General features: G+C 48.8%; 1 protein-coding gene across 1 annotated transcript; it reads right to left on the bottom strand.

Annotated features, from left to right (window-relative positions):
• Positions 1–8960: 8960 nt before the first annotated feature.
• LOC124674930 (beta-glucosidase 12-like) lies at positions 8961–12681 on the bottom strand. The gene is made up of 13 exons (XM_047210984.1): positions 12544–12681; positions 12148–12217; positions 11311–11369; positions 11039–11114; positions 10829–10906; positions 10621–10708; positions 10292–10547; positions 10085–10200; positions 9777–9994; positions 9603–9634; positions 9422–9524; positions 9242–9350; positions 8961–9129 (listed from the first exon to the last, which is right to left on the bottom strand). Exons 1-13 carry the CDS (start codon positions 12679–12681, stop codon positions 8961–8963), a joined length of 1512 nt encoding a protein of 503 aa, XP_047066940.1.
• Positions 12682–13817: the final 1136 nt, after the last annotated feature.

Raw genomic sequence — 13817 nt, 5'->3', positions numbered from 1 at the left:
CACGGAGAATTTGGGCTAAGTTGCCCGTGTATCTTTAATTATGGTAGATTGTATCTAGATTAAAAGTTAGAGTTTATCTCGTGCACGGTTTAGTGCACGCCCACATTAGAAAGTCCGCTGGACTATAAATATGTACCTAGGGTTTTTGGAATAAACAACAACCCACGTTCAACCCCAAAACAAACCAATCTCGGCGCATCGCCAACTCCTTCGTCTCGAGGGTTTCTATCAGGTAAGCGACATGCTGCCTAGATCGCATCTTGCGATCTAGGCAGCACAAGCCCCACGTTGTTCATGCGTTGCTCGTACTGAAGCGCTTTTGATGGCGAGCAACGTAGTTATCATAGATGTGTTAGGGTTAGCATTGTTCTTCGTTTAAGCATGCTTACGTAGTGCAACCCTCGCATATCTAGCCGCCCTCACGCCTATCTCAGGTGTGGGGGCGGCACCCCGCTTGATCATTGTTTAGTAGATCTGATCCGTTACGATTGCTCCTTGTTCTACAAGGATTAGTTTAATATCTGCAATAGTTAGACCTTACAAAGGGGGGGAGGATCCAGTGGCACGTAGGGTGGCGTTCGCAAGTCCTAAACAGGATGTTCCGAGGATCAACTTCATGTTGGTTTTTAGGCCTTGTTTAGGATCGGCTTACGAGCACCGTGCGTGGCCGCGAGGCCCAACCTGGAGTAGGATGATCCGATTATGCGGTGAAAACCCTAAATCGTCGTAGATATCATTAGCTTTATCTTGATCAAGCAGGACCACCAAGTATTCGTGCACCCCGTACGAATCATGGGTGGATCGGCTCTTTGAGCCGATTCACGGGATAACCTCGAGAGCCGATCGAGGCTCGTATTTAACGTTTACATGTATGCCCTGCGGAAAACTAAGCGAGGCATCCCCATCACCTTCCTGGCCGGGTATAGGTCGGGTGGCACGCCCTTGCACTTCGCATCGCCGCGTGTGACCGGAAGAGCATTGCGGGCCGTCGCTCGGAGGGGTCTCGGCCGGCCGCAGCTCTAGGCTCTTCCCGGCTCTACGGTGTTGACAAGGCCGCTGCCCGCCGGTGGGTTTTGGCGATCAACACATTCCGGCACGCCGGTGGGACAAACGTCTACATCAACCACATCGCCATCTACATCCGAGATGGCGGGCGGCACGCCGATCACGTGCGATGAGATCAAAGCCATCCTCGAAGTCGAACTCATCGGCTCTTCCCACCGAACCCACTCCCATGGCGTCAGGGGGAGGGGTTCCACGCCCGAAGGCGCACTCGATGGGATAGATCTCTCCACCCCGTCAGAGGAGCGCACCAGGTCGCTGAAGCATGGGGATCTGCCCAAGGAGCTCAGAAGGAAACATGACGGGATCAAGGCAACCCTTGGAGCCGAACTCATCGGCTCCTCTGAGAAGACCCGGCCGCACGATATCAAGCTCGGTAGAGACCCACATCCGGGGCCCGGTGTCGACACGGTGGATCTCAGCCAATCCATAGGTCAGCCAAAGTTTTCCTTTGGTGTCAATATGGCAGGGTCTGCAAGCCGCCATGACAAAGAGAAAACAGAAAGCAGCCACTCCCGTGGCAAGGATGAAGAGGGAGCCGATCCGCGCGACCAACCCCAAGATGAGGACAGGCGGTACCTGGCAAGGGAGGGAATAAGAGGCATGCGGTATCAACGTCCACTCTCCAATCACCTCCTCAACAAATACGAGCAACACCACGACCGACGTCGGCGCTACGACGTAGATGACGAAAGGAATTTTCAGTCTGATGCCGAGGTCGGAAGGTACCGCCAACATGGTAGAAGCAACGGCGGGTACGATCGTCGCGCCGAAGGAAGGCCAAGGGGGCAGGTTGACATGGATAGGCACTGGGACTGCACATTCTTCAAACATTGCTGGGACTCAGGAATGAGCCGATTGCCAACAATCGAGGACTGCCCAGAATGCAAACAAAGGAAGAAGGGTGCCGCTAACGTATCTGTGTTCAGCCGTCTAGGGCCTTTCCCGCCTCGGAACAAGCATGCTGAGTTCACTCAGGTGGAAGATCTCGAGGAGCTAGAGGACGGTGGTGAAGAATACAAATATCATCAGCCCAGGTGGTGCCCTGATGGGCTCAGCCGTTCCCAGAAGCGAAGAGTTCAGCGTCTGCGTGGGTTGGAAGAAGCTGAAAGATTATACCTGCGCACGCTAAGGAAGGCACGGCCTGATCTGGCCGCCAAAATTCTGCGAACCCTGGACAAGGAAGGTCAGCCACAAAGAAAAGAGTGGCGCCCCGAACAGAGAAAAGCCGATGATGAAACATCGGCTGGCACAAATATGGTGTTTATCCTCCCTTCGGAGTTCAGTGCTCTAGGATTAGATGAGACATCCGTGGCACAACTTGACTGCGGTCCACGGCCGGTTATCTTTGAGAAGCCACGGGAAAGGAGCTACAGGCATCTGAAGGCCCTGTACTTACGAGGATATATCGATGGGAGGCCTGTAAATAAGATGCTTGGTGGACACCGGAGCGGCGATTAACATCATGCCGTACTCTATGCTACGTCGGCTGGGACGCTCGAGTTCGGATCTAATCAAGACTAACGTAACGTTGAGCGACTTCAACGGCCAAGCGTCTGAGGCACAAGGAGTTCTGAACGTAGATCTGACCGTAGGAAGAAAAACTATCCCTACGACGTTCTTCATTGTTGATAGCACGAGCAGTTATGCTGTGTTGCTGGGAAGGGATTGGATCCACGCCAACTGCTGCATTCCCTCCACGATGCACCAATGCATAATACAGTGGGATGGTGATGAGGTAGAGGTCGTCCAGGCCGATGACTCGGCCGAAGTTTCAACGGGCGGCATGAACGCATGGGAAGCAGCAGGGCCAAGAACCCCTCTCGGGCATCAACTTGGACGATCGCGAGCGCATCGATGTGACAAAGGGAAGGGTTAAGCTAGTTTTATCCACTGGCCTGACCATGTAGTTGAAGCCAAGCGATGTGCAACTTGGCGAGGCTGATCCGTGTGATCGGCCCCAAGGGTCTATGAAGGAACATTACAAAACCTTCACCAAGCAAACAACGTGGAGGCCGATTCCAGTAATCGGCCGTGAATATCCTCACCATCCATACTGCCTGGGTTCAACACATGATTCCAACAGAGCCGATATCATCAATTCTTTTGACAGAATCGGCTCGGGGGGGCGCCCAAGTGGATAAAACACGAGGATATGCAGGATAAAACACGAGGATATGCAGTAGAAGAGTCTCATCCTTTGATGATGGATATTGGAGTGTGGGGGCCGATACACAAATCGGCCGAAAAAATGCGAAAATTTTCAAGAATAGCCGATGCGCAGACATCGACTTAAGAATCAATGGAGCAAGGGGCTAGTTCCCTCCAAGAGATGTTGCGCCCAGAATCTGGAGGGCATCAAGTACTGGTTGTATTGCGGGACTGGAACGCAAAGCATTCTGGTGATAAAATCTGGTGATAATGCGAAGACGTTCTCACCAGAAGTTGCTTCAGCCTGCCAAAGATGATGAGCTGACCTGATCAGCAAGGCGCAAGGTTTGGACTTAAGAAGCGCGGGGGAGAGCGGCTCGCCCTGGAATTTCCTCACTCTAAAGAACCGATTTTGTTGAATCGGTTGATACGGCGTTGCGAGTTGGAAATCAAGGATGATCGACGTGATCAGCTCGCTGCTATTCTCGCCCGACTAAGGCCCGGGGGGCAGCTCACCTTGAAGATTCTCTGCTCCGGGGAGCCGATTTCGTTGGAATCGGCTAAACTCTGCACCACAAGTTGCCTGAAGAATGGTGCTTATATTGCAAAATTATCATAACCTGCTGATCGGCTGTATGGACTCTCGACGGAAGGGAGGTGATCGGCTGGTGACCCTGCAGGATAGCTCTCTTGGACAAGGCTGAGCCCGCCCCGAAATATCAATGGTGATGATCCATTCTTTATCCTCGCCTTGGCTGAGGCTCGGGGGGGAGCTCGCCCTCGAGGTTTAACCAACTCTGTCGAAGTTGGCTCACTCTTCGTGACAGCTCGTTCAAAAGACAGTGATTATTGCAGAAGGAAGCTGCTGGAGCTGAGCGAGCAGAATTCGGAGAGGATAATGCGGCGGAAGAAGGTCTGAAATTTAAAGGAGACCTGACATTATTTCAAGAGTTTTGCCGCTAACTTCAACATGCCATCTTGAGAGATCTGCATTTACAACTCATGGGATTTGCGCGATCAGGGCTTGGCCTTGTTTGGCAAGGAGTTTGGGTCCGGGTGGATCTATCTCGAAATCTATCGTGAGAGACCGATGCAATGCCATCGGTTTGTTGGGCATTGTCCAGTTTGGCAATCGGCAGAATCAGAACGAAAGGGAATCGGCAAAATCGAGTTGGGGAATTTCTTCATTAATAGGCCAGATTTCTTACATAGAAGAGCTGATTGCTCTCAAAAGGAAATACCAGGGGGATGCATTACCCCGTCTGCTACTGCTAGCCCTATAGTAAGACCCTATCTAGGGGCCGCTGCTGCCCTCGTCGTCGTCGTCGCCGTCATCGCCACTGCCGGCGCTGCTCCCTGCCGGCTCGTCATCGCTGCTCCAGCGGCCGCCGACAGGACCTTCGTCGTCTTCATCCTCTTCGTCGGCGTCGTCGTCACTGTCGACGTCGCTGAAGTTCCCAGGCCGGAGATGGCGGCGTTTGGCCGGCGGCTCGTCGGAGGAGCTGTCTTCATCCTCCTCCTCCTCTTCCTCCTCCTTCACCTCCTCAGAGGTGGTGAAGTCTGCCCAGGAGAGGCGGTCGTCTTCGCTCTCCTCCACCGCTTCCTCGTCAGCAAGGAAGCGGAGGTCGCTCTCCCCGTCGGTTTGGGATTTGTCATCCTCGGACCTCGACGGAGGAGTCATGGTCCTCTTTGTCCCACTTCGTTGGGGCGAGGATGTCGTACGCCGCTTGCGTACCCCACGAGGGCGTCGACTCTCGGATGGGAGAGGACACGTGGGAAAGATCCGACGAAGAAGAAGAGGAAGAGGAGGAGGACATGGTTGCAGGGGAGGGTTTTTTGGAGTGCTAATGCGCAAGGGGTGAAGAGGAGAACTGTTCGATGCGGTTAAATAAAAGGAGGTGGGGGTTTTTAAGTTTCGAGCAGTTCTCGAGGACATGGTGCCAAAACTGTCAAATCGTGCAGAGAAGTTGGGAAGGCAAGTCGTCATGATGAAGCATGCTGCGACAGTTCTGCTCTGCCGTGACACGACCCCTGCGAGGAAAAAACGAGTGGTTTTGAAATTATCATTACCAAAACCAGGGGGGCATGTGTTATCACCAGATTTTGGCTAAATCAGGAGGTGGGCCGCGATCAAGATGGGCTTGAAAGATTACACATGAGAGATCTATGAAGCGGCCTTGCACGGAGAATTTGGGCTAAGTTGCCCGTGTATCTTTAATTATGGTAGATTGTATCTAGATTAAAAGTTAGAGTTTATCTCGTGCACGGTTTAGTGCACGCCCACATTAGAAAGTCCGCTGGACTATAAATATGTACCTAGGGTTTTTGGAATAAACAACAACTCACGTTCAACCCCAAAACAAACCAATCTCGGCGCATCGCCAACTCCTTCGTCTCGAGGGTTTCTATCAGGTAAGCGACATGCTGCCTAGATCGCATCTTGCGATCTAGGCAGCACAAGCCCCACGTTGTTCATGCGTTGCTCGTATCGAAGCGCTTTTGATGGCGAGCAACGTAGTTATCATAGATGTGTTAGGGTTAGCATTGTTCTTCGTTTAAGCATGCTTACGTAGTGCAACCCTCGCATATCTAGCCGCCCTCACGCCTATCTCGGGTGTGGGGGCGGCACCCCGCTTGATCATTGTTTAGTAGATCTGATCCGTTACGATTGCTCCTTGTTCTACAAGGATTAGTTTAATATCTGCAATAGTTAGGCCTTACAAAGGGGGGGAGGATCCGGTGGCACGTAGGGTGGCGTTCGCAAGTCCTAAACAGGATGTTCCGAGGATCAACTTCATGTTGGTTTTTAGGCCTTGTTTAGGATCGGCTTACGAGCACCGTGTGTGGCCGCGAGGCCCAACCTGGAGTAGGATGATCCGATTATGCGGTGAAAACCCTAAATCGTCGTAGATCTCATTAGCTTTATCTTGATCAAGCAGGACCACCAAGTATTCGTGCACCCCGTACGAATCATGGGTGGATCGGCTCTTTGAGCCGATTCACGGGATAACCTGAGAGCCGATCGAGGCTCGTATTTAACGTTTACATGTATGCCCTGCAGGAAACTAAGCGAGGCATCCCCATCACCTTCCTGGCCAGGTATAGGTCAGGTGGCACGCCCTTGCACTTCGCATCGCCGCGTGTGACCAGAAGAGCATTGCGGGCCGTCGCTCGGAGGGGTCTCAGCCAGCCGCAGCTCTAGGCTCTTTCCGGCTCTACGGTGTTGACAAGGCCGCTGCCCGCCGGTGGGTTTTGGCAGTCAACAAAAGTACACTTACAGATACCTTTGCATCTCGCTCATTTAGAAACCGATCTTTTTCGAATGGTTTGGCATATGGCATAAGCCGCAAAAGATTTGAAGAACAGAATATAAAAAAACATATGTGTTTATCATGTACATATAAAATTTTAAGAAATTATGTTTCATTTGTGACCTACACAAAAAAAGACATAAGAAAATCAAAATCGATCTTGAATGCCTACTTATTGCCACATTATTGTGAATTTCGTGCAGCTGAAAGTTAGAGTGCATTTTCAACAAATGTTTACACATCATAGAGATCATCTTTATGTATTGGTACACAAATTTCAGTTTTTTTTTTGAAAATTTTAATACGTTTGTTAAAATACTGGGCGACATGTACATGTAGCCCATGCTCCATTTGTCAGCACTAGGCTGTTTGGGCCTTCGGTGTAATATATAAAGCCGTGCAAATTATTTCGTCTAAAACATAAATCTCATACTATTTTAATTGGATGTTTGAATTCTTTTTATAAACTGGCACGAACCATGCATGATTGGTAACATCTTTAATCATATCTAGTTTCCGAAGGGTGATCCTGCACTCCCTGCAGTATAGACTACGAAGTTCTTGAGATGACCGTTGTAAGCTTTATATATGTTGTCGACCTGGCGGAGTCGTGGAGACTTGATAATTCAAACACCCGGAGTTCATGCATCACGTTACTCGAAAGGTGGAGGAGCTCAACGGAATTTTCCCTAAAGAAATCACTCGTAGGATGGTGACCAGGTGATTTTTTTTTGCAAGATATCTTTTCGAGAAAACGCAAGAGATTTTGCGTTTCATTTCATTGAACAGGAAGAAAACATCGGGGTACAACCTCTAGAAGGAGGGACACACACATACGACCTATACACACACGACCGTCCTCGCCAAACAACTACAACTTGGTAAGGAGGTGCTCTCTACAAACCACAAACACAGAGACATTTGGCCTCGCCAAGCCTAGCCTCCAACCAAGAATGGCGAGGCAACGGGCTCAGGGCAGCAGGGCAGCGACACCGCCGTAGCAAGAAGCCTCCGGGGACGTTTCATCTCCATGACTGTCTAAGCCGACGTACCTCGCACCCATTGTGCCTAGAGGTCGGCAGGTGAGAGGCATGGCTTCGACAGGAACTGGTGTAGAAATGTCGGTGAAGAGCTCCCTTTGGCAGATGTTGCGCGCCATACGTCCACCCCCTGTGTGGCACACTACTCCGGAGACGCATCGTCAACCTCCAAAAGCCGCATCTGGTACTCCACTCGCAGCCAAGGCAACGCCTTCAAGAAGGGAGCGGCGCTGAGATGCCGCCGCTACCTGGAGTTTCCCCCGGTGCTCGAGGAGGAGGTCCGATCAGAGTCATGCCAACGCCTCCAAAGAGGTAACGGCGCCCTCGGGCGTCGCCGTTGACAGCGTAGGCCGCTGCCGCGCAGGGATTTCTCCCCGACCCAAGAACGAGGACCTCCGAAGACCGTTCGATGCAAGGCATACCGGAATAGACGAAGCATGCCGCCGGAGAAGATCTTCACGAGGGGGGAAGCCTAGGAACTTGTCTTTGTAGGAGGGGGCATCGACCCGTGCAGCGCCAGCCACCGCCGGAGCGCGTCGAGCAGGCGAGTGCCTCCACTGCGCCGCGGCGGACAATGGTCGTCGCCGCACTAGCCCGTAGCTTCCGCCACCGGGATTCGCCGGGGCATAGCAGAGCAGCCGCCGCTGCTCGCATGCTCGCACGCCGGGCGACCTCGACCAGCGACGGACAGGAGGAGGGTGGGAGGAGGGAGATAGCGGGAGGGGCAGCCAGCAGGTCCCGTCGCCAGCGACGTCACATGGATGCGTCGTGGCCGTGGCCCGCCCAGGTCAGCCCCAGATCGGGCCCGGGCGCCGCCACCGCCACCAGCAGGCGCGCCGCCACCGCCACCAGATGGCGCGCCGCGCAGCCTCCTGGTGCCGCACCACCGCGCCGAAGCCCGCATCCGCCGCTCCTTTACCACGCCGCCTCGCAGCCGCGCGATCCGCGCGACGTCGCCTCTCCGCGTGAAGAAGCTCCGTCGGGGTGCGCCACGCACGCAGCCCTCCGCCTTCGGAGGCCGGGCGCCGCCAGGGAGGAAGGAGAGCGTGGGGTGGTCCCTAGGGTTTGGCTGTCGCCGGCGCGAGCGACCCGGGAGGCAGAGGTTCCCTGTCGTTTGCAAGATATCACGTCGTCGCGGAGAATTAATGTTCAAAACTAGCTGGTTGGTCGTTTTTACGTGATATTAGTAAAACCATGCATGGAATAAATCAGTCAACTAGATAGCCACAACGTCAACACACTGTACTATTTCAAGAGCACCTCCTTCACTCATCTTCCCAAGTTACAACTCGGTACTCGATACATGACTTATTTGTTTTAATTTTTCGTGTTCAGATCACGATTTATTGCAGCACACACTTCGCATATTGTGTGTTCCTTGTAACAGAAAAATACTTCATCTCTTCAGGAACTTCTTAAACCAGTGGGCGGAGAGCTTGGGGTAACGCTTCAGCCCATCGTTGTAGTCCACGAAGTTTAACCCGAACCGCACAGTGTATCCGCTCGACCACTCGAAGTCGTCAAGCAGCGACCATGCAAAGTACCCCTTCACGTTTGCGCCATCCCTGTAAGTCAGTAACGTCAGGTTTGAAGCTTGTTAACAGAGTTTGAGTGATGTCAGATTTGAAACTTGTTGACAGAGTTTTAATGATGTCAGACTCTGCTGATCTGGGCGACCTTATGGCGCTCATCAGAGCAATAAGATGCTTGTGGTGGTACTCTATCCTGGCGTAGTCCTTCAGGGATTCCTCTAGCGGTAAGCTCTTGTCGTTGGCTTCATCGACGCCTAAATTTCAGAGACAGTTAGTTTTCAGATAGGTTTCAGTTTGGTTCTTTCTAGGACAGGAAAATACTCACCGTTTTCGGTGATGTAGATGGCAGGATTGCCATAGTTATCCTTGATATAAAGCACCAGCTCACGAAGCCCTCGAGGATAGACGTAGAGCCAAGGTGAAGCAGCCTACATGCATATGCATCTTATTTACTGAAGTGAATTACCACGCACATAATGTGGGAACAAAAAAAACATGAAAATTACCCGAGGACCTATAGGGACACCATTCCGAACACCTGACACATGTACAAAACTGGGAAACATTAGTATACACAAACTATATTGCGGTATGCTGAAAAATCACCATTTATATAGGACGACCGGTAAACGAAGAACAGAAAAGTAGATAGAATAAACCACCACTGATGCATAACTCACTTGTAACATTAGCTCGGGCATCAGTATTGTAGCTGTTCTTCAAACCATTGGGTGGAGGAAGATTACCAGCATAGCTCGAAGTGTAATAGTTGAGTCCAATAAAGTCGAACGCGCCCTTGAGCAGTTCAGATTGTTCTTTGCTGAACCGCGGAAGTCGGTTTCCGACCAATGCTCTCATGCTTTGGGGGTAGTCTCCTCTGGCGAGCGGGTCCATAAACCTACAGGGCCATCCCTAGGAGTAAGATCAGTTTGCTAATTCTCTCTAGACCTTGGCAGTGAAACTTGTGCGAGTCCCAAGGAGAATTTACCATCCAAGATTGAAGTCTATGGCGCGTATCGCTGCATCACTGTCGGAGTTCGAACGTGAGAAGGGAACATACCAGCTTGAGACCAAAGTTATTCCAATCTCCCCCTTCTGAACAACCTGCGTTTTATATGCATTCGTGGATTCACTTTAACTTCAAAATAATCAAGGGTCCGGCTTCTTCGATGATGGAAGATGATTAAAAGGTCACCTGGTATTTCTCCTTGTACAGTCTGACGACCGCTGCATGAGCGAGCAACAGGTGATGGCCTGCGGTGTAAGGCTCCCTTCCTGAATCCCCGGCGCTGCATTTTCCCTTCTCCCACGGCGAGCAACGCCCTGGCGCTGACGTGCCACTTGCGTACCCGCCAACGCAGAACTGCGTGGGCTCGTTGAACGTGATCCAGTGCTTCACTCGATCTCCGAACTCTCTAAAGCACACTTCAGCATAGTCCTTATAGTCATTTCTGCACCAGTGTATGAGCTTGTCAGCTAGTTATTTTCCGTACGCAGGCTGGAATAATGATAATTTCGATGTACATGATACTAGGATTAAGAAATCCTCCATATTTATCTTCCAATGTCTGAGGAGAGTCCCAGTGGAAAAGGGTCACAAATGGCTGCACCCCTGCAAATATATAAAGATTTCAAAATCTTAAGGATCGTCTAGTGAAAATAAAGAATGTACATGATGCTACTTGCAGGTTAAAAGCATTGGATAATAAATAATGAAGTTATACGTATTTACCTCTGGACAGGAGCTCATCGATCAAGTTGTTGTAATATTTGACGCCTTCCCTGTTGACCCCACCTTTCAGAGTTCCTCCTGTCATGTATTCAGACATTGAGGTCGGTATGAACAAGTGGTGAATTAATTATAATGTGGATTATATGCAAAATCTTCTACTCTAGAACAAGAAAGGAGAGGACGCATCAATGCTTAAATATATGGTCATACTTGGAAGAATTCGTGTCCACGAGATAGAGAACCTGTATGCATCCATTCCCATATCCATCATGAGGCGTACATCTTCCTGCGTTTTTTTTGGGAAGTTTGAATCAGTGTTAGTTTTTTTTCCCGCTGGATTGGAACTGAATATTGACGATACTGTGATTGTGTGTGCTCTAAATCTAAAATTTTCAGCATATATATATAAGTTTTACGAAAATTCTTTAAATTAAGGATCCCACGAATAAGCAGTACAACCAAACTAGAACACTGTATCCTACCTTGTAAAGGTGGTAGGAATCGTCTGCCACGTCCCCGTTACTTTTGTCAGCAATTTTATCTGCCAACACCATTTGTCAGTATAGCAAGGAAAATATTAATTGATTATTTTAATTATAATATTTTTTTAAGAGGCAACATACTTTAACTTCATTGTTACATCTATATTTACATTATTGTTAATCAGGGATAGAGACCTAGTTGTCAATTACACGTTAAGATGGGGTGTACTAGGGATGTTGGTTTTTTCAAATCCTATCTTTTTATAAGTCAAAAGTGTCTGATAAAGTATATACAGGTAGATATACATGTCTAGAATGTGCGTAAAGTTTCCGCCAACAAAGCTTCTCAATGTGATCTACACGCAAAAAACAAACATGAGATGGAAAATCGAGCTTTTTGGTCTTTTGGCACACTTTCATCGTTTTTTTTTTTGCGTAGCCGATACAATGTATTATTTATTTTAAATAAATTTATGTTACACACCAGCTGTATATATCCTTATAAGCGAATTCAGAATTTTTCGAAACTTCTAAATATCATTTTTGAACATTTGCTAAAAAAAATCCGGGCTTCCCAGAGACAAAGACCTAAAACGACACACTCCACACCATCTCTTAAAAACGTGGAACCTCCTTGATTTTTGTTTTGTCTGTTTTTTCCACTAGAATAAAAACATGTTGATTTTATAGTTGTTGATCACTTGATGTACCAAAAACTTTGGAGTGGTTAAAATGGCTACACAAAAGGTTGACTATATTCTATTACTGGCCAAGATATACATAAACTTTTGCTAACACAAGTGATATAAGTTTCGTTTAGCAGATGTATATGCTTGCCTGGATGTCGGTGAGTGAAGGTGTCCCATATGCTTGGTCCCCTGCCCCCCTCCATTGCACCACCCTCGTACTGCGTTCATGTGGAGTAGTTAATCACTTACACAAAACAACATACACATGCGTGCATGCATGCATGCATGTGATCCTTTAATTTTGAGCACTGATTTAAGATCAAGAATCAGTACAAATTGATTTTATTAATTTGGCACTCATGCCTCCAGTTCGTTTAATTAATTGTTCTTGCCCCTGTCATGCATTACCTACAGCGCACTATCCATTTGGCGTTCCTGCGAGACGATCTCCGGCCGGCTAGCGGCTAATGAAAGCTACAGCCATTAGCTGATCACTTGATCAGTAACGAGATGGAAGACAAGTGGAATTGTGGAAACCTGATACCTGATAGGCCGACGAGGCCGTCCCGAAGACGAACCCCTTGGGGAAGCTTCTCCGGTCTATGGGTGGCCGGCCGGCGTCGTCATGGGCGCCGGAAGCGACGACCAGCAGGAGAAACGGGAGGACGAAGCAACCTGGCATCACCAATGCTCCTAGAACCAAGGTGGTGCGCGAATGTGCGATCAGCTGATATATGGCTGCTTGCTCCGTGTCATAGGCTTGGCACCACATATATATACGCCTAAAATTAACTGCACAATAATGTTCTCACCGATCGACGACGATTAGGTTGGTTAGAATGCACGCGGCTAGCTAACCGCATCTACCATGCCCTGAGATTAGGCTGGCTGTTCAAGCAAAGTATTTTTGGTTCCCTAGATCTAAAACTTTCAGTGCGAAATTCATTGTATCGTGTGCTACACAAAAATAACAAAACCCAAATTTAAAGATTTTAAAATATACATTTTAGATCCACATGTTTGTCATTTTTGTGCAACTCAGAATAAACGTATTTAAAATTGATATTATCCATATTTGTGGGATAAATCATTTGGTACATTAATATTTTTTTTCAATTTTTTCTGATATTCATATTTTTTTAAACAAGGAAAAAGATTTACCATTTTCACTGATTAAGGAGAAGTTTTTCAGAAGTCTTACAACCCCCATCTTGGCTAAAAAAGGGAGAGACCACAAATACAAGAGAGGTATACTTTTGCAGCATTATACATTACTTAAAGCCTTATGGCCGGCAAGGCACCACATAGCTGCCGCCTCTTCTATTTTCAAAACAAGCATAGTGACAATCACATGTTTGTTACGGAAAACCTAGGCGTTTATTTCCTTCAAAATCTCCCAAAGGACAAGCATTGCGAGCAAGGCCATTGTCTCTTTTGATAGCCCTCTCTTGTGTATCATCATATATAATTCTCCAATTCTTGACGGAACGAACAACCCTGCCAACTTGATGGGTCAGTGTCATGTAGATCAAGCCAAGACTTTAAATTGGACCAAACACAGGTTGAGAAATGGCACTTGAATAGAAGGTGGGCAATCGATTCATAGTGTTGATTGCAAAGCTTGCAAAGACCATAGTTTTGTCATTTTCTTGTGTGAGCCTATCCGATGTCCATACCCGATTTTGTAGGATCAACCAATGAAAAAACTGCACTTTAGATGCACTCAAGGTACGCCAATTTTCTTGAGTAGCTACCATCATTGGCGAGCTTCCACACGATAGTATCTCAGCCAAAATCCTCCACTCGGTTACAACAAGG

The sequence above is a fragment of the Lolium rigidum genome, chromosome 7, assembly GCF_022539505.1.
Source record: "Lolium rigidum isolate FL_2022 chromosome 7, APGP_CSIRO_Lrig_0.1, whole genome shotgun sequence".
In the NCBI taxonomy this organism is placed as follows: Eukaryota; Viridiplantae; Streptophyta; class Magnoliopsida; order Poales; family Poaceae; genus Lolium; species Lolium rigidum.
Note: the sequence above shows the minus strand (reverse complement) of the source record. Positions and strands in the feature narration are given on the sequence as shown.